At 45.9% G+C, this 20865-nt stretch overlaps 1 protein-coding gene across 4 annotated transcripts in view; it reads right to left on the bottom strand.

Annotated features, from left to right (window-relative positions):
• Positions 1 to 12125: 12125 nt before the first annotated feature.
• Positions 12126 to 20865, bottom strand: part of LOC131688838 (RNA-binding protein MEX3B) — a 101440-nt gene continuing 92700 nt past the window's right edge. For all 4 annotated transcript variants that reach the window (XM_058973404.1, XM_058973423.1, XM_058973415.1 and 1 more), the window contains one exon: positions 12126 to 14260. In XM_058973404.1, coding sequence (XP_058829387.1) covers positions 12558 to 14063 — 1506 coding nt within the window. In that variant the 5' untranslated portion in view covers positions 14064 to 14260 and the 3' untranslated portion in view covers positions 12126 to 12557. The remainder of the gene's footprint in view (positions 14261 to 20865) is intronic.

Below are 20865 nucleotides of genomic sequence, written 5' to 3'. Positions count from 1 at the left end.
TCGACTTCATTAGGTTGAGTCGTTCCAGCATCTATCCGATCTCGTATATAAATGATGCCGAAATATTTGGTCGATTTTTCAAAGCGTTTTAGTCAAGATTCGATACTATCTGCGAAATAGATTCCACGGAAACCGTGCTTTTCGAGTTCTCAGCTATTCCAATCTTCTTCATCTTCATGCTATAGTTATTTTTCGTCGGCCTATTTCCGCTATGGGGCCAAACACCGACGCCAGACAGGTGACTCCACTATCTGAACTAGATATCGACCCATCAACTCATGGATTTTTTTCACCTCGGTGGCGTCATTCCAATCTTCAATCCAGTCACCGTGGCAAGCAGAAAGTTAGCAAAAGTTGAGCAAAGCGAAGTTTCTGCCAGCATTTTACGCGATTTGTGCGAGAATTCTGGCAAAAAATTCGCACAAATGCAACAACCGTTTCTGACAGAAGCGGTTAAACTAACCAATGCTGCTCACTTTTTAGCCAGAATTCAGCCAGGAATGCATACAACTTTGCCAGATGTTTTTTTCTAAAATTCAACCAGGTAGGAATTGCCAGGATCTTGGCACGGTTTATTTCCGAGTTGTGCCAGAGTTTTGCTCGGTTCCTGTCACAATTTGCAAGAAAACGCGAGCGAAACCGAGTTCGCCCTAGTTCGGCTTACCCGACAGGATGCGCGCAGAGATCTGACAGGGTTGCTAAACCAAGACTGACAGAAATCTGGCAGAACGGTCTCTGCCAGAAAATTTGGTGACTGGGAAGAAGTAAAAAATGTCGAGTTTCCCACTGAGAATCCAAAAAAAATTATTTCGAAATCGTTCAACACGGGTCCAACGATGGATGTCTGTTGAACGTATATTTGGATGTCGTGCAATGTTGATCCAACGAACGTCCTTCATTGGAGGATTTTGAAACCAACCGTTCTAGGGGGTTGTACTGAAAGAAATACGTGGGGAACAATCGGAAAATGGGCGAACAAAATAAACAAAACCGGTTATCCGCTAGGAGGAAAATCCGACAACCGGTAACATTCTGCTATCAAAACAAATCGAACTAGATCTTACCAAACTTGCAATATCCTCCCAAAGGCGAAAAATTGGTTTAAATCCATATTGCTTGTGGCACTAGAAACTGGATTATAACCGCATTGCGCACTTAACATTCTTCTATTAAATTCTTCTCATAGACTGGTTAGTTCGACTGGTCTGTCTATGAAAGTACCATCTCTATCACTTGAAATACATGTGTTTTGACAGCTCGCAGTTTGATCACTCGCACTTTGAAAGTGCGGTGGGTTGGTGGGAAGTGCGCAATATTGTGCGTAAAGGGCACAAAACCTAATTACATAAGTCCACAGCTTTGTGTTCCGACTTCGTCTCTTCAGAACCATGGCACTTGGCTACTGCACCAGGCTGACGCTAGTCCAAAATTGGAAACACTACTTGTGAACACACTGGACAACTCCCAACTTACGAATGTTCGTAAGGGAAGCAGATCTGTTTGCTGAAGAGACATATTGGTGAGGAGATGAAGTCGAAACGCAAACCCCTGGACTTATGGCAGCAAATGTTCAACCAGAAATGAGTAATGAATCTGGACTGCCAGAAATTCTGCTGGACTCTGTCCGTCATCTGGGAGAGAGGATATGGTGGGATTCAGCCATGCGCGTTCAAGCAGCCCAGTAGTCGCAATGGTGAGCTATTGAAACTTTGTTTTAGGCTAACCCGCCGTAGCTTGTACAGTTTACTGGTCACATGTGTGGAATATAACCATAGGGCGAAATTTCGCCAGTGCTGAATGTAGCATTTGGTCAACTAGATTCCTATAATTTGTGTTAGATATTGTCTTTCTCTGGAACCATACCGAGCAGTGAATAAGCAGATATCATTTCCAAAGCGACAGCGAGATCTGGAAATTCGTCGGAATGATTGTGAGGTATACCAGGGTCAAGATAAGGAATGTGTTATGAAGAAAAACCGCTAATTGTGGCATGAATGGGCGAATAAAGAAGAACCCATAAGTAGGGTGACCACATTAGACCAGCTCAAACCCAGGTAGCGCTCTGTCAGAATATAAGCTATTATTGGACAAATCTGCAATCCTCAATTGAGCGAATGAGACGAAATACTTTGCAATCGTCTGCGATAGAGGAGAGGAGTCATCAAGACTAAACCAATGTCATTGATGTAGAACAGATTCATCAACGGTTCCAATTTGCTTTCCTGGGCTACTCCTGACATAGATGTAAAAATGGATGCCTAGCAATCTTTAGCCATGATCTCTAGAGCTAGGATCGAAACAAATGCAACAACTACCGTTAATTCCAAATCTCTGTTTAGCGATTTTCTATTGTGGTTCACTCTATCAAAAGTAGCAGATAGGTCGGTGTAAAACGTAACAGTTTCAGCGTAACGTTGTAGGATGTTGGATACGGTAGGTTAGTCTCTGTTCAACATCGAGATGGTAAAATACCGCTGGCAAGAGTTTCTCGAAAGATCGTGAGGTCCGGATTGAATGACGATTTAAGCCGAGAAGAAGTTCGATTACCAGAGCTCGTTTCATCGGCATCTACTGATGTCGCCTATAGTGTTTGGTCCACAACTACAACCGGTTCGATGTGTTTATATGTTTTTACCTGCCTTTACACTGTTGCGTTGCGGTGAATAAAGCGAAGACCTAATAAAAAATATAGGCTTAGAGGAGAAAACCCAGGACAAATGAAGAATTTTCCTCGTTGTCCCAGAACACTAGGACAAAGTTTTGAAAACCAGGACGTGTGCTAGGAAACCATCTTCAATCTGCTCCAAATGAATTGAATTGGCATGTGTAACAGTAGCAGTCGAAATTACCCTGCTCAAAATTGCTCCGTAAGCAAGTTCAACCTATCTCCAAAAGCCCAGATTGTCAAACGAACACGCAAACATGAATCTCGTTTTGTTTTTTTTTTTGCATTGTTCCAGTGTCAAAGTGTTATATAGCATGAAAACGTTTCTCATCATCGTCCGCGTCGTTATTAGAATGTAATATAAAAATAAATAATTTTTAAATTTATTTCTCTTTGTATTTCTCTCTTATTTTCTTTTTTTTTGCTTCTCCCTCTTTTCGTCCACTTTACTCCGATATAGCACACTATACTTGTTTATACGTCATGCTATATACGGTTACACTTCCGCTTCGATTTCATATTCTTTTCTCCTTTAGATATTGGTTTTTTTTCTTTATTAAATATTTTTCTTTAATGTAACATAATATCAATATTTTACTGTCTAGTTTACTATAATATTTTCACTCTTTTCTTTTCAATATTCATTTATTATTGGGCTCGTGTTTTCCGCTTCTTTTTTAAATTATTTATGCTTACGATTTTTTTTTTTGCTTGCTTTCTACGCTCACCGCCTCGCTCACCCAAATCTAGTTCAGTGTCGAAAAGCGGGCGCGCCCTTTTTCGCTTCTTCTCCTACTCCTTCACATCCTCACATCTAACGGGGCTCTAGCTCTTTCGAATATAAATATTTAGATAAAAATAAACTATATAAAAATAAATTAAACTTTTAAACGGTAAAAATAAAAGCACTAACAAAAATATAATCAATCAGTTTTCAAAGGGTCTTTTGTTTTTTTCACGTTTTTTTTCAATTATTATTTATAGTAATCGTATCCAATAAGTAATGTGTCATGCTCTTGCTAATTAATAATCAATAGGGTAATGCTAAAATCCAATTCAATTTGTCAAAAAACTACTATAGTTTAGCGAATCTGATTAATCTCTGGTTTCCCACTATTTCTTTCTCTCCCTACTTTTCTCTTATCTCTCATCTTGCTTTGTAATAATTAGAGTTAAATATATTTCTAATTCATAGTAATAAAATCAATCTCATACGATATAATATATTAATAATGAACTTACTCTGTCTGTCTTTCTCTTTCCATCATCTCTTATAAGTCGAGGGTTAATCTTTTGTTTTGCTTACTGGTTTTACGTCTGTTTTCTTCCGCTTTATAATTTGTTTCTCACATCTAGTTCGTAGTCTCTTCAAGTTTTGTTTTTTGCTTTTTTTCGCTTCACATTTAAATTTACTTTATTTTTTCTTCCATCTCATCTCTGTTTTACTCCATTGATAATAATTAAATATAATCATATAAATATATATACTTTCATATAAATAATTTTATTCATATCAATAGTTTTCATTAATTATATTTATTACTTTCTGTTACTCTGCGTTTACGTTTTTTTGCGCCATGTTTTTCTTCGTTTTTCTTTTCACGATAAATTCTCTTCACGTACGTACACTTTTGCCCGCCGGCGCTTTCTACCCAAAAAGTTACACACATAATAATAGTTAATTAAGTAGTAATTTTATACCTGTTGCGGAGGAAAAACGGGGGCGCTAAAATTGCTTCTGTCAATCGCTTGATTATCGATTTTAGTTTCTTTTTTTTTGGTTAAATATATTTTCTCTTTACTCCTCCTGTGTTTCTTACAGGAACAGAAAAAAAACTCCTCATCAGGGTTTCAAACAGGGATAAACAAAACCACAAAACTGTATAGATATAACTGTATTAGAGTCTCGAACACTCGGTAGTAACGTAATGAAAACAAATGTTTGCTGACTACTTGCGTAGGTTACTTTTTTTTAGTTGTTGTTACCTAGCGAGATCATACTTGATCACACGTCTCCCTCTCTCGGCAGCCGACTGCCGACTGAATTTGACATTGAGGTTGGTGGTGAAGCTTTTAAAGGAGGTGGAGGACGAAACAGTGCCAGCCGGTGTCAGGTTTCCAGTTATTCATATTGTTTTTTCTTCTGTTCAATTATTTTGGATTAGGATCTCGAATTTTTTTTGGTTATGAAATAGACTATATTTATGCTTTAGCGGGATTTTTCATAGCTAAAAACAAAGATTTTCGCACTAGGTTTTGATGACAATTAAGATTCCCGATCTTAGGTTCTTTACACACTTTCTTACATGTCAATGATTCGATTCAATGATTTCAAGATCAAACAGGCTAATTTGTAATCGTTCAGTTCCGATTCTGTATTTTGCTATTCTAACAGTCACGTCACCTAGTAACTAGAAGGAAATTAAGTTCTAGCCAGTAGGTCACGTGACTGTAAGAATAAGGCCCCAAGTTTAATATTTCATTCCATCCAAAATTGAAAGTCAGTCAGCCCCATGAAAACTGTTTGTTGCTTGAAGCTACCACCAAATGCCAGTAGCGCTAGCTACGTTCCAAATATTTATGGTCTGGTCACATGAACTGTACAACTCTGTTTGAAAGTGGGATTCAGAATTAGTAAATATTAACAATATATGAGAAAGCTCGCTTTTTCTTGCATTGCTTCTTCTCCATAAAATCCGTACGTTTTCATCACCTGAATACCGGTTAAGCACATCAAAATCAAATGCATTCGACAAGTTTCAGGTCGTGTTAACAACATTGGCTCGTAGCAATGTGAATGTTGCTTAAAGCGCGTTCGCTGTCATTTTTGGCAACTATCCGAGCCAGCAAGCCAGCTTATGTTGGCTTCACTCATTTTTCAAAGAAACGTCAAAACATTCACCCTCTTGAAGTCAGTACAAGAACTGACAAAATGTCAAAAAGTAGTCTATTGCCGTTTAAATTATGGCATAATGACTTCCAACAGAATTTAAATTTTTTATTCCATGAAAATAATGAATTCCGATATTTATTTTTCAAAATAGTTTTAATTCTTATTCGGGCTTCCAATGTCGTTTCGAAATACTTCGATTTCTGTTTGGAACGAGCCGCCGGCAGCCAATGAACTTACGGCGAACTAAATGCTGAAAAACATTATCAACTTTGTTCTAATACTAGCCGCTTGGACAGCGCTGCAATCGCCGAAAGGATGCCATCAAACGTCGCTTGACATTTTTTCTCCAAAAGGTGTTCCATTTTCGAAACGGTCCAAGCCACCCAGTAAGAAACGCAGACCAAATTGAGTTCTTTGCGACCGGTCTCACGAACACTAATGAAGTTTCCTGGTTGAAAACAATCCCATTTACTTTTGCCGTCTTTGTTTATTATTTTCCACCAGCTTGTGATGTAGTATTTGTGTCATGTGGCGTGTACGTACATGAGCCGTAGAAAAGTCTATGTGGCAAAAACGGTAGCTATGGGTACCGTATTTGACGCAAATGAAGAATTTTAGTTAGACGGCTTTTGTTTTGGAAAAAAATAAACATTGATATATCTGGGGTGGCTGCAGCACTGTTCAGTGTTTAAGTGACAGGCACGGAAATACTAAAATGTAAGTTTTTTCGCTTCAGGTCTTTTTTAAAATAATCAGTGGGCTGCAACTAGATACGTTACATGTTGCGGTCCTGACAATTTTTTTTGTTTCTCTGCTCTGTTTCCATTATATATCTATTGAGTAGCTTGGATATTGCTTCCGTATTATTAGAAATAACAGCTGCACTGATTTGTAATGTAAAATAACAAATCAAACAGGGACAAAATAGATGTTTGTATTTACACAATTTTTCACCAAGGTAGCAAAATTTTACAGAATTTTCGTCTGAAATTTTCCAGACTAACTGAGCCCAAAGCACCAAAGAAGAGTACTACCATCACATACGTGGATTATTGAAACGACGAAATTTAAGTTAGCGAGACGCCTCCTAGCCACCCTCTTCGATAATTCTCTTTCGCATCTTCATTTGGATACCGAAAACAGGAGACCAGCAAGAGACAGGAGGCCACATGCGTCAGCGCCTTTCACCAGACGAGATAGGAGATTCTTCGCACTTCGAGGGCTGCAAACTAACAACAGCAAGCTTAAACAGCTGATCACTGAGTACGAACCGAGTCTAATAGCACTATAGGAAAGGTGGACAACCGATTGACTCCAGCTTGTTGAGGTGGACAATCCCGTAGTCATTCGACCTATGCGGCGAAACCCCTTCGCGCGCACCTGTCATCAACAACAACAACAATCAGATAGTAGAAAACTTTTATCAAAGAAACACGCGGTTAATAAACAAATGTTCTTTTTCGCTAAGTAATCGATTATTACGTTTCTATTCCGATATCCGAACCATTCCCTTAATAGGTTATGGGTTCCAGTAGTCCCCGGTAACGGAAGTTCGGTCGGAAGTAAAAGTTTTGCGCGTTATGCTACGGTCATGGAGCGAGAGGGCGATCTAGCGCGTGTGCAACTTTTTGATGGCTCGAACTACCCGGCATGGAAGCTCCGAATGCTGGCCTTGCTCGACCAGCACGAGCTGATGGACTGCGTTGAACAAGAGGTGGCGGAAATAGAGGAGCTTGAGATCAAGGCGGAGGAGCGCCAGCAGAAGACAAAAGCCGTGGAGAAAAGGAAGAAGAAGGACAAGCGATGCCGATCATTGTTGATTTCCCGCATCCACGACGGTCAGCTCGAATACATCCATGACAAATCAACCCCGAAGCATCGCGAGTCGTCTGCATCTTAAGAAGCAGCTGATTACCCTTCGGCAGGACGGCGCTACGGTCTGCGGGAACATTTCCTCCGGTTCAACCGGATCGTTCGTGAGTACAAATCCACCGGAGCTGGCATTGATGACCTCGATATCGTCTGTCACCTGCTGTTGACGCTCGATTCAACATATGCGACAGCCATCGAGACGATGCCGGAAGACGCATTGACGCTGGAATTCGTGAAGATGTCGAATCCATTTCGATGAAGCAGAATGCAGCAGCTTTCTCCGGATCACGAGCTCGGAAGCCTCAGCAGAAACAGAAGAAGGTATGGAAGTGTTTTGGTTGCGGCCAAGAGCGACACAGAGTCGCTGAGTGTCCGCAGAAGAAAAAGAATAACGATAGGAAAAAGACGAGTGCGCACTACGGTGCTGAAGAAAAAGGTGTGTGTATCGTCGCGGCGTACACGATACCAAAGAAGCAAAAAGTGACTTGGATAATCGATTCCGGCTCGTCGGAGCATATCGCAAACGACAGTGAACTTTTTAATGAGTTGATTCCGATGAAAAGGCCTATGGAGATCGCTATTGCCAAGCAGGGGCAGTCACCAGCAAGTTCAAGGAATACGAAGCCTACGTGTCGGCGAAGTTCGGAAGCAAGATCTCGCGGTTCCGCTGTGACAATGGCGGCGAATATAGAGCCTGCGCGTTCCAAAAATTTTGCAAGAAGAATGGAATTCAAATCGAATGGATCATCCCTTACACGCCGGAACAGAACGGCGTCAGCGAACCCATGAATAGGACCCGGGTGGAGAAGGCGCGCTCCATGCTGGAGGATTCCGGAATCGACAAGAAGTTCTGGGGTTCGGCGATCCATACTGCGGCGTTCTTGTCCAACCGCAGTCCAGCGAGCGCTCTCAACAGTAAGCAAACTCCGCTCGAAGTATGGGAAGGACGCAAGCCAGATGTGCACAAGCTGCGGGCATTCGGAGTGGATGTCTATGTGCACATTCCAAAGGAGCGCACAGGAAGAAGCTGGATTCGAAATCATGGCGAGGAGTGTTCATTGGCTATTCCCACAATGGCTACCGTGTATGGGATCCGCAAAGAAAGACCGTTGCGGTCGTGCGTGACGTAGTTTTCGTCGAGAACGGGAGAAGTGGAGGTTCTCTGGTTCCGGAGAGGAAGACAAGTTAAGACTATGTGCGTATGCCGGAAATCGAGGACGAAGCTGATGCCGAAAGTGATGTCGAGAACGAGGTAGCTGAGCAAGAAATTGTAGACGAGGAAAACTTCGATAGTTGCGTTGAGAAAACGTTTCGGGAAAATGGTGAAGAAGCCACGGCGGAAAACGAGCAAGATGATGAATGGCGGAAACAGTGCCGTCAAAGCCAGCCATCACAGCGTGCGGAAAGCACTCCGAAAAGCACGACCCGTCCATTGCGAAAACGTCAGCCTTCAGCGCGTGGCAACGGGACTTCGAGATGGACTACAGTGGATTCGCTCTCAGTGCAGCTAGCTTCGTGGAAAATCTTCCGAGTTCGCTGATGGAGATGAAGAAGCGACCCGACTGGCATCAGTGGGAAGTGGCCGTTAAGGAGGGGATGGAAGCGTTGGAGAAGAACAACACTTGGTCCTTGATGAAGATTCCCGAAGGTCCTGTCCCGATTACCTGCAAGTGGGTGTTCCGACTGAAGCGGGACGACGACGGGGCGGTGAGAATCGCTACAAAGCTAGGCTCGTAGCACGCGGATTCACCCAAAGGTATGGTTTTGATTACTCCGAGACTTATTCCCCAGTTGCGAAGATGGCGGTCTATCAAATGGACGTAAAGACCGCCTTCTTGAACGGCACGATTGCTGAGGAGATATATATGATCCAGCCTGAAGGATTCGAGAAAGGTAAGGGTCTGGTATGTCGCTTGAACCGTTCACTGTACGGACTGAAACAGACATCGAGGGCCTGGAACGAGTGGTTCCACGTTTTCACCGAGAAGCTGGGATTCAAGAGAGGAGCGAGTGATCAGTGCCTGTACATGAAGCGAACCAAAACTGGTTTGCTGTTTCTGGTGATTTATGTGGACGACATTTTGATCATCGGTTCGTATCTGAAGGAGATCGAGCCGGTAAAAAGGTCCTTGGCCAGCGAATTCGAGATGAAGGACCTGGGGGAAGTGAAGAGCTTCCTTTGAATGCGGATTAAACGAGTCGTCGAGGAAAGATACCCCCACGAATCAGTCAGCTTGTTTTTCTGGAAGGTCTACAGCGGCGGTTCAATATGCAGGAGTGCAAACCGATTTCCACGCGATTGAGTGTCTCCTCGAATTCCGGATAGGATTCTCTTAACATCTCTCAGAATTTCGAATTGGATTCTCCCAGAATCTCTGATGGGATTCTCCTGGAATACTGGGTGAGATGCTCCCGAAATTTCGCATGAAATATTCTTCTAGAATCCCGGATGGGATTCCATCAGAACCCCGGATGGGAGATGCTCCCAGAATCCTGGAAAAAATGCTTCTAAAAATTCTAATCCCGGATGGAATTCTTCTAATATCCTGGATAGGATGCTCCTAGAATCACGTTTGGGATTTTCAACATTATCTTGGATAGGATACTCAGCAGTCAGTACGCATGGGATTCTCCCAAAATTCTGGATGGAACTTTTCCATAAACCCGGACAGAATTCTCCCATAATCGCACATGGAATTTTACTAGAATCCCGGATGGACTTCCCCCAGTGGCCCGGATGAAATTCTCCAAGAATCCGGATAGAATTCTTCAAAAATTCCCATTGCTCCAGAGCCCTGGGTGAGCTTCTCCTCGAATTCCGGATAGGATTCTCTTAACATACCGGATGGGATCCTCTCAGAATTTCGAATTGGGTTCTCCCAGAATTTCTCTTAGAATACTGGGTGAGAATCTCCCGAAATGTCGTATGAAATATTCTCCTAGAATCCTGGATGGGATTCCATCAGAACCCCGGATGGGAGATTCTCCCAGAATCCTGAAATTCTAAAAATCTCGGATTGGATTCTCCTAGAATCCCGGATGAACATCTTCCAGAACTTCTTCTAGAATCCCGGATAGGTATCTCCTGGAGTTCCAGGTAAAATTCTCCCAAAATGTTTCTGTAATCTCGGATCGTACTCTCCAAAATCCCGGATGAAATTTTCCCAGAATCCTGGATAGGATTCTTCCAAAGTGCCGAATAATTCTTCCAGAATTCAGGATGTGATGGAACTCTCAAAAGAATCTCGGATAAGATTCTTCCTTGGAAGGAATTCTCCCATAATCCCGGATGGAATTCTTCTAATATCTTGGCTAGGATGTTCCTAGAATCACGGATGGGATTCTCAACATTATCTTGGATAGGATACTCAGCAGTCAGTCCGCATGAGATTCTCCCAAAATCCCGGATTCTCCCATAATTCTGGATGGGATTTTTCCATAAACCCGAACAGAATTCTCCCATAATCGCACATGGAATTTTACTAGAATCCCGGATGGACTTCCCCCAGTGTCCCGGATCAAATTCTCCAAGAATCCGGATAGAATTATTCAAAAATCCCGGATGAATTTCTCCCAGGATCTAAGATGGGATTCTTCCAACATTTTGATGCGATTTTTCCATAATCCCGGATGAAATCATTCCAAAATCGTGGATCGGATTCTCGTTTAATCCCGGATTAAATTCTCACATAATCCCGGTTGGGTTCTTCCAAAATCCTTAATGGAACTCTCCTGGTATCCCGGATGAGATCCTCAACAGAATTCCGGATGAGATTTTCAGCTTAATCCCAGATGGGATTCTCCCTAAATCCCGGGATGGTTTATCCCGAAATTCCGGAGAGAATAATCCTAAAACAACTCTTCCAAAATCCCCAATTGGATTCTCCCAGAACCTCGGATGAAATTCTTTCAGAATCTCGGAACGGATTGTTTCAAAATTCCGAATGAAATTCCACCATAATCTCGGAGAGCATTGTTACAAAATCCTGGAAGGGATTCTCTCAAAATCCCCGAACAAGTTCTCTCAAATTTGCGTTTTACTCTCAGAATCCTGGACGGGATTCTCTTGAAATCCCGGAATGAATTCCCACAGAATCCCGGATTATAATCTTCCGAAATCTCGGATTAGATTCTCCCAGTATCCCGCATGGGAATCTCTCAGAATTCTGGATGAAATTCTACCAGGATTCCGGAAGGGATTCTCCTAGAATCCCGGAAGAGATTCTCATAGGAATTCCCGAATTCGATTCTCAATAGAATCTCGGATGGTTCTACCGGTATCCCAGATAGGATTCTCCATAGATCCATAGATTCTCCCAGAATGTTAATCTATTCTTTCATAGATTCCTCTTTGTTTTACGTTTCTATGAGTACATGATTGTTTCCACGATGGACTGCATCTAGACATGTTACACGAAATTTCTATTGTTTCTCTTAGCTCTGTTTTCATTACATAATTGTTGAATAAAATTTATAGTTTTCTTCCCTGGTTATAAAATCCGCAATCGCAATCGATCCGATATTTTTCCTAAAATGAAATTTTGTCAATTTTGCTTCGAACGTCCAATAAGTATGAAACAATATAATATTTGGGAACAACCCTAGCAGTACTGCCACAATAGCTCCACCAAGCATCACCACCTTCCTCTTCCTGTTCAAGGGCTGTTTAACAAATGCAATTGAAAAAGAAAACAATTTTCATTTACCTTCTTTCGTTTAGTATTTACCGTTGATTGTTTTAGAACCTTTACATTTTTGTTCTCTCACTTTTGCATCTCTCTTCTTTTACACCACCTGACCATTTCCGTCGTCATCTTACTGCGCTTATCCTTCCCTCTTGCCATACATGTGTAGTCCTCATCTAGCGTCTACTGATATAAAATTCGTTTAGAGGATTCTAGTTTCGCGCACTGCTGCCACCTGTTTGCTTGCATGGCCATAATAATCCGAGAGAAAATATATAATCATCAAAAAAATATAACTAAAAATAAAAACACATTAAGTCCACTACTAAGTAAATAATGAGGCGATAATAGTAATAATAGGTGATGGTTTTAGGTTACGGGGGGGAAATGTGGGGGGCTCTCATCAACGCACTCGCTTGCACTTCCCAAGCGCTGACCCTGCTTATCGCTGAAAGATGAAATCATCCGGCGAGTAGGACACCGAATTCCGAGACGACGACGGTAGCGTCCAGATGAGAGACGAGTTATCCGTATCCGTCCCAATCCCGGATCCCTGACTTTCGCTCAGATTCTCCCAAATGTTTCGGAAATCCGGAACGGTTTCGATGAGCCCACCGCCGCCGCCACCGCCGTTGCTGCTACTGTTGCTACCACCACCGTTGCCGAGGCCTCCCCCAAGGCCGGATAGATGCGAATGATGATGCTGCTGATGGTGATGTTGCTGCTGCTGTTGATGATGATGCTGATGGTGCTGGTTAGCACCATTGCCACCAGCGGGAGGCGTCGTCGGCGAATTGTACGCCGAGCTCATGTTATTGAAGTACTCCAGCAGGTTGTCGATGATGAACTGATTGGTGTCGAAATCCGCTGGAAGTCCACCGTGATGACCATGCAAACCATGCAGATTAGCACCACCACCGCCGCCTCCGCCACCACCACCGTGATGCTGCAGTAGATCATGATGGCCGTTGGTCAGTGTGCTCTGGGGTGATGTGGTAGGATTGCTACCACCACTGCTGGAACTGCTGCTGCTCGAACTGCTCGAGCTGGAACTGCTGCTGCTGCTTGAACTTGCGCTGGAACTAGTGGCCGACGTTCCGGCCCTAGTCGCAATATGTTCCTCGATTAGCTGTCGTGCCGTGTGCACATTCGTCGGCAAGCCGGTAATCTCGAACACCGACTCCTGGTTTCGCTTTGGAGTTATGATATACGTGTTGGTTTTGAGCTGAATGTTTTTGATGGTTGCACCCTTCGGTCCCACCACCAATCCGACCACCTTCTGCGGTACCCGAATCTGGATCGTTATCTCATCCGGGGTGCTGTACCCCAGCATGTTTCGACTCTCTGCCAGCAGGGCCATCGCCTGCTTCTTCGACGAACGCAACGTACTGAAGTGATCGGCTGCCGATAGAATTTCCTGCTTCGCCCGGGTCACATCCTCCTTCGTGCCGGTAATAACAAAGATCGGTTCCTCCCCACGAATCGGCGTTTTTATGAATGTGTTCGTCTTCGCCCGAAGGGCCTTAATCTTGCACCCCTGTCGACCCACAATCTCCGCCACATGCTCCGAAGATGGTACCGGAACGCACTCCGTGTGTGACTTGTACTTCACCGGTCGTTCCTCGACCTTCGGTGTCAGTCCGTTGATCATCGCTACGAACGTATCGAACACTTTCGAGTTCTGCTGAATCAGTTCATCCACAACGGCGGCCGAGCTTGAATCCACACTGCCTAGGCTCAATGGACCACCACCGCCACCTCCTCCGCCGCCGCCTCCACCTCCTCCACCGGGACTAAGACTGCCACCGCCGACGCCCAGATGCAGATCCTCGAAGTGGGACGTCAGCTGGGCCAGCGTGGTCGTCCCCGGGGGTAGCAGCGTCGCGGTCGCACTCTGTCGGTTATCATCAAATGCAAGAGAGAATTCATCCATACTGGCAGAGGACATTTTTTTGTGCTGTTGTGGGATGTGTGGAATTTTTGGATTTTATTTTTTTTGTTGGTTTGTTGGAAGTGTGTGTTTTCCGAATTGCAGTACGTGGGTTTGTGTAACAAATTTTGATTATCCGATCCGATTTTTTTTATTTCGTTTTTTTTTGGTTGTTATATTATTTTAGCAATAACGATATTTCACTAGAATATACACTAACGGAAAAAAGAAAGAAAAGAAAAAAAATAGAAAAATTAAACTCTGATTGCTGGTGGTTGGTTAAGCGACATATTGCTTAGGGGTTATGTCAATAGTACGAGAATTATATATGGGGAAGTAGGTTGTGATGGAGAATAGAATAATTTAGGCGGTGACAGGAATCTGGATTTGACCGCCGGAAAGCAGTAGTCATGCGAACTAAAGGAGTTACAACTACAATAAAAGCTGGGGAACTTGCAAGAATACAACGGTAAATTATAACAACTACGGTTATGAAATGATGCACATCTACCCATTATCAATACATATAGTCTAATGGCATTTTCGTTTTTGATATTGCGCTACACTGGTGTAGTCGGTAGCGTGGTATTCAAACTGTAACGCCTCGTGTAAGGACCCCTTATAAGTTACCACGTGGAATGAACTGAACGATAAAAACGAGCAACTGACGGTATGTTGTTGTGTTCGAAAAACGTGGTAGGCCGTGGTTAGAGAGATTCAAACATTTTCGCTTCTTATAATTTGGAAAATTTGCGAATTCAGTATTCATACGAACATTACAAATTGGATTTTCATTTATATTGACCTGGCTTTTGGAGGTTCGAATTCTAAGCTAACAGATATCCAACAAAGATTTACTGGATTTCCCACAAAGGAGATAAGCGCAACTCGTGCAGTAGCTAATATATGACAGTATGAAGAAAAGAACATTGGTGATGTTGCTGCATTACGGGATGTGCAGCATTGATTTGAATAGAATTTGAAAACACCTCGCTGGTGTTATTGTGCTTACAACAGAAGATTAGCATGAGGCGGAAACAAAGCAAAAGACCGAATGGATAATAAGGCCTGATACAGCGCAAATGGGGTAGTGGAGGAACGCGCTAATACCTGGGAACCATGGTGGTGGAGGAACGCTATGTGGGAAGCTGAGCTGCAAGCAACCGGGCGGGTCATAGGTGGTGGATAATGCTTAATCGCGATAGCAACTAGTTATGATTCGCGACCAGAACCATGTACCACATGCCCTAAAGCAGCCCTGACAAGGCGAGCCAGCGCCGCCTTTAAATAAGCGCTTAGCTCATATCTCTTTCTTCCCGTGATCCTTCAGCGTTACTGCGAGGTTGGCGCAGGCCTAGCTAGCCGACCATAAAAATAGCATGCTCAGGAAGTTCAACAAGAAATTTCGGACGGACAAAATTGGCACAGACGTACGCAACGGCAACGGACAAGAGACTGGAAACTTGGGACATGGAACTGCAGGTCGCTCAACTTTACCGGGAGCACTCGCATACTTGCCGATATAGTGAAAGACCGCAAATTCGACATTGTGGCGCTGCAGGAGGTGTTTTTTTTTTTTTTTTACAATGGAGAAGACCTTTATGTCCTAGCCCAGTACACGTGCTAACGGTAGGGTCCAATCTACCACACGGGGTGCACTGGGGGCGTGTCGGACTCGAATGGTGACCAGCCATTAATACCGACTAAACTCCATTGGGCTCCGCCATCATTCCTCCCAGGAACTACCTCTCGGTATTACTTCTGGGGGGATGGCTGTACTAAGTGTACTCATTCACTCTCACTCGCGCGATCATACATCCTGTATGAGGCTTACTTGGGTGCTCTCTCAATCACACTTTGATTCGCTCTCAAACACTCCCACATGAGGCTGACTTTTGTGCTCACCTTTTACGTTCCATGCGAGGCTGACTTGTGTGCTCACCTTACTCATTCCTTGCTAGGCTTACTTTTGTGCTCGCCCTACCCATACATGTGAGGCTGACTTGGGTGCTCACCCTATCACCTGATTCACTCTCAATCGTGCCACTCTATTGTACCTTTGTCACTCCCTCTGGCATCCCATGTGGGACATTTTTCTTAGGCCCCACTTCTGACATACCATGCGAGGCTGACTTTTGTGCTCACCTTTTTCATTCCTTGCTTGCTACCAACCTGTGAGGCTGACTTTTATGCTCACCCTTAACATGCAGTGTGAGACTGACTTGGATGCTCACCCTTTCACTCCTCTGCCACGCCATGAGGCATCGATAGCTTAGTTCCAACATACTACGCTACGACCCTCCCGTCTTGGCATGAGGCAGTCCACTTATACGCCTATACACTCACTCTTCTGTCTTGCTTCGGGGTGGCTGGGTTTACCCCTTACGCGGTTGCCATTCGCTGCGCCAACCTACCTCGGCATGAACAGACCATTCACTCTCTTATTTTGCGCTTGGCCTTTTTCGCTCCAGCTAACCAATCACTAGTTAGCCGTGCCCGCCGTCTGTTGCTCGGTTCGCCAGATTACCTGTAGCCTACTGGCAATCTGGATGGTAGCAGCCGAGACTGCGTTCCACTTCTCCACCGTTTGACACATCCGCTGGATAAGGGTATCCGGGGTTGTGTCCCAGCCACAGACGTCAAGCATTGCTCTTCTTTCGACGTCGAACCGATGACATACGAACAGTATGTGTTCGGCAGTTTCATCTACACCTGGGCAGTCCGGGCAGACTGGGACCTCCGCGTGCCCGAACCTGTGGAGGTACTGACGGAAACAGCCATGGCCTGACAGGAATTGTGTCAGGTGGAAGTGAACTTCCCCATGGGGTCTTCCCACCCAGCTCGATATGCTAGGTATCAGCCGGTGGGTCCACCTACCTTTCGAGGAGTTGTCCCACTCACGCTGCCATCTGGCGACCGAGGTCACCCTGGTGCGCTCGCGGGCTCCCCTATTTCCACGTAGCTCAAAGCACTCCTCATCTTCCCGAATGACCAGCCCGATTGGCATCATGCTCGCTATCACGCAGGATGCATCGTGTGATACCGTGCGGTAGGCAGATATCACTCTGAGGCACATCACGCGGTAGGTGCTCTCCAGTTTCTGTAGGTAACTGGTTACCCTCAGTGCTCTTGACCATGACGGGCCGCCGTACCTGAGGATAGATACGGCAACGCCTGCCAGTAACCTACGTCTACTGGCGCACACCTTTGAGCTGTTGGACATCATTCTCGATAGTGCCGCAACAGCAGTCGACGCTCTCTTGCACGTATAGTCGACATGGCTGCCGAAGGTCAGCTTGTCGTCTATAATGACTCCGAGAGACTTCAGACTTCGCTGTGAAGTGATCGCGACTTCTCCCACGTGGATAACTGCATGTTGTGCCGACTTGCGGTTGTTGACGATAACTACCTCCGTCTTATGATGAGCGAGCTCCAGGCCTCTCGCGCTCATCCATTCCTCCACCGTGCTAATCGCGTGTTCTGCGGTTAGTTCTACCTCAGGAATTGACTCCCCGTAGACCTCCAAGGTTACGTCGTCGGCAAAGCCGACGATCTTGACCCCAGGAGGGAACTTCAGTCTCAGAACCCCGTCATACATGAGGTTCCATAGCACCGGGCCTAGGATCGAGCCCTGCGGGACTCCGGCGGTAATCGGAACCCTTTTCTGACCGGCATCGGTCTCGTATAGCAGTACGCGGTTTTGGAAGTAACTTTCCAGGATCCGGTACAGACCCACCGGTAGGCTAAGCCGGTGTAACGAGAGCGCGATGGCATCCCAGCTTGCGCTGTTGAATGCGTTCTTCACGTCAAGTGTCACTAACGCACAGTATCGAATACCTCGCCTTTTTCGTTGGATCGCTATCTCGGCAGTATTTATCACTGAGTTGAGAGCGTCCACTGTGGACTTACCCTTCCGAAAGCCAAACTGGTTGCTTGACAGACCGTCCGTACCTTCCGCGTACGGGGTGAGCCTGTTGAGGATGATCCTCTCAAGCAGTTTGCCAGTCGTGTCTATCAGACAGATTGGTCTGTACGCCGATGGGTCGCCTGGCGGCTTCCCGGGCTTCGGCAACAGCACCAGTTTCTGCCTTTTCCATCTATCGGGGAAACGGCACTCGTCAAGGCATCTCTGCATAGCTAGCCTGAACATGTTCGGGTTCGCTATGATCGCTGCCTTGAGAGCGTTGTTTGGAACTCCATCCGGCCCTGGAGCTTTGTTCATTGCTAGGGATTTAGCCACTGCGAGTAGTTCTTCATTCGTCACTGGAGCCACCATTTCGACCGTGCCCGCACTGTCTCGTAGTGCAGGTGGCCAGGGGCTTGTGGCTCGAGACGGGAAGAGTACTTCGATAATCGTTGCCAACCGGTCCGAAGACCGTTCTGGGGGTGAGGAGCCCCCTTTGGTCTTGGCCATCACAATCCGGTAGGCGTCACCCCACGGATTCGCGTTGGCACTCTCACACAGGTTGTCGAAACACGCTCTCTTGCTGCTTTTAATAGCCTTGTTAAGGGCTAATTTCGCAGCTCGAAACACTTCACGGCGGTTCTCTCTTGCATCCTCGGTGCGAGCTCTTTGCATCCTACGTCTAGCTCTGAGACAGGCTGACCGTAGAGCTGCAATCTCGGCACTCCACCAGTATACCGGGCATCTGCCGTTTCTTGGCAGTGTTTTTCTCGGCATAGTGGCGTCGCACGCGCGTGATAGAACAGCTACCAGCGCATCCCCGCTTAGACTGTCGGTGTTGGCCTCCAGTCCCAGGGCCGCGGTGAAAGCTTCGCTGTCGAAGTGATTGGACTTCCACCCGCGTACCTGACAGGGATCTCCCGCCCTCGGATGCTGCACACCATAGTTGATCTTAAAGCGGATTGCTAAATGATCACTATGGGTGTAGCCTTCGTCTACCCTCCATTCCATGCCTGGAGCCAGACTCGGGCTGGCAAAGGTCAAATCAATCCACGCCTCCACTCCGTTTCTACGGAATGTACTAGCGGAGCCATCATTAGCTAGCACAGTATCGAGTTTCGCAAACGCTTCCATTAGCGCTTGACCCCTGCTATTTGTACAGCGGCTGCCCCACTCCACTGCCCAAGCGTTGAAGTCTCCCGCTATTACTACCGGTTTCCGGCCCACGAGGTCCGACGAGAGCCTGTCGATCATCTGGTAGAACTGTTCTATTGGCCACCTTGGTGGGGCGTAGCAGCTGCAATAGAACACACCATTGATCTTGGCAATCGCCACACCCTCGGCGGAGGGGTGTATTACCTCTTGAACCGGGAACCTTCCCGTTGTACAGATTGCCACCATTCCAGACCCGTCCGACACCCAATTGCCGTTGCCGGCAGGGATGCTGTACGGGTCTGATAAGAGGGCGACATCTGTCCTCGACTCCGAGACCGACTGCCACAGCAGCTGTTGGGCTGCTGCACAATGGTTAAGATTTAGCTGTGTGACTCTCACGGCTTCTTCTTATTTAACTCGCCGAAGGGACACGAAGGTCCGCCCATAGCATGTTTATGGGCTTGCTTCTTAGAGGTGCAGATAAGGCACTTATATGCCTTAGTGCACCCCCGCTCTTTATGCCCCTCCTCGCCGCATCGACGACATAGCTTACTCCTGTCTAGGCCTTTGCATTCGTAAGCTTTATGGCCGGATTCTAGGCACCGATAGCACCTGTCCACTGAAGGCGGCTGGGGTATACTAATAGGGCATACCGACCAGCCGATCTTCAGCTTCCCTTTCTCGGTTACCTTTTTGGCATCCGCATTGAGTAGCCTGAGGTAGGCTACTTGGGTGCCAGAGGGTCCGTCCCTCAATCGCACAGAGGCCCGCTCGATTGTGACGCCGCAGTGCTCCTTGACGGCTGCGACGACGTCTTCTGCGGTCGCGAACTCGTCCAAGTGCTTGCACTGGAGAGTTGTTTCCGCACCTAGCGACCTGATTTGGGCGCCCTCGCCAAGGACCTCTTGAGCCAAGGCCTTATATATTGCACTTGATTGTGCGCCTCGCTTCAGCACCAGGAGCATCTCTCCCGTGTTGGTGCGTCTTACGCTACGCACATCCTGCCCAAGGGCCGAGAGGCTTTCGGCCGCCTTCATCGATTTAAGGACATCGGCGTATTTGTCCTTGTCGGTTTTTAACCTTGGAGGTGTGTTAGAAGGGGTCTACGGTACGGGTCTTTAGCGGGAACCACACCATCTACCAGAGCCGCAGCAATACATACGAGCTGGGAACAGCTTTTATGGTGGTGGGGAAGATGCAAAAGCGCGTGATCGGATGGTGACCGGTCAGCGACAGAATGTGCATGTTAAGGATCAAGAACCGGTTCTTCAACATCAGCATAATTAACGTGCATAGTCCCTACCTCGGGAGTAGCGATGACGACAAGGACGAATTCTACGCGCAGTTGGAGCGTGAATACGATCGCTGCCCAAGACATGATGTCAAGATCGTCATCGGCGACCTTAATGCTCAGTTTGGCCAGGGGGTGGAATACAGACCGGTAATTGGAAGGTTCAGCGCCCACCAGCAGACGAACGAGAACGGCCTGACTAATCGACTAAGCAGCACCTTCTTCCAGCACCGCCTCTTGCACCGATACACCTGGAGATCACCGCAACAAACAGAGACGCATATTGATCATGTTCTGATTGATGGACGGCACTTCTCGGACATTATCGACGTAAGGACCTATCGGGGCGCTAACATCGACTCGGACCACTATCTGGTGATGGTTAAACTGCGTCCCAAACTATCCCAAGTGAACAGTGCAAGATACCGGCGCCCGCCGCGGTATAAGCTGGACCGACTGAGGAAAACTAA

Source organism: Topomyia yanbarensis, chromosome 1, assembly GCF_030247195.1.
Source record: "Topomyia yanbarensis strain Yona2022 chromosome 1, ASM3024719v1, whole genome shotgun sequence".
NCBI lineage: Eukaryota > Metazoa > Arthropoda > Insecta > Diptera > Culicidae > Topomyia > Topomyia yanbarensis.
This window is presented reverse-complemented; position numbering and strand designations above follow the sequence as displayed.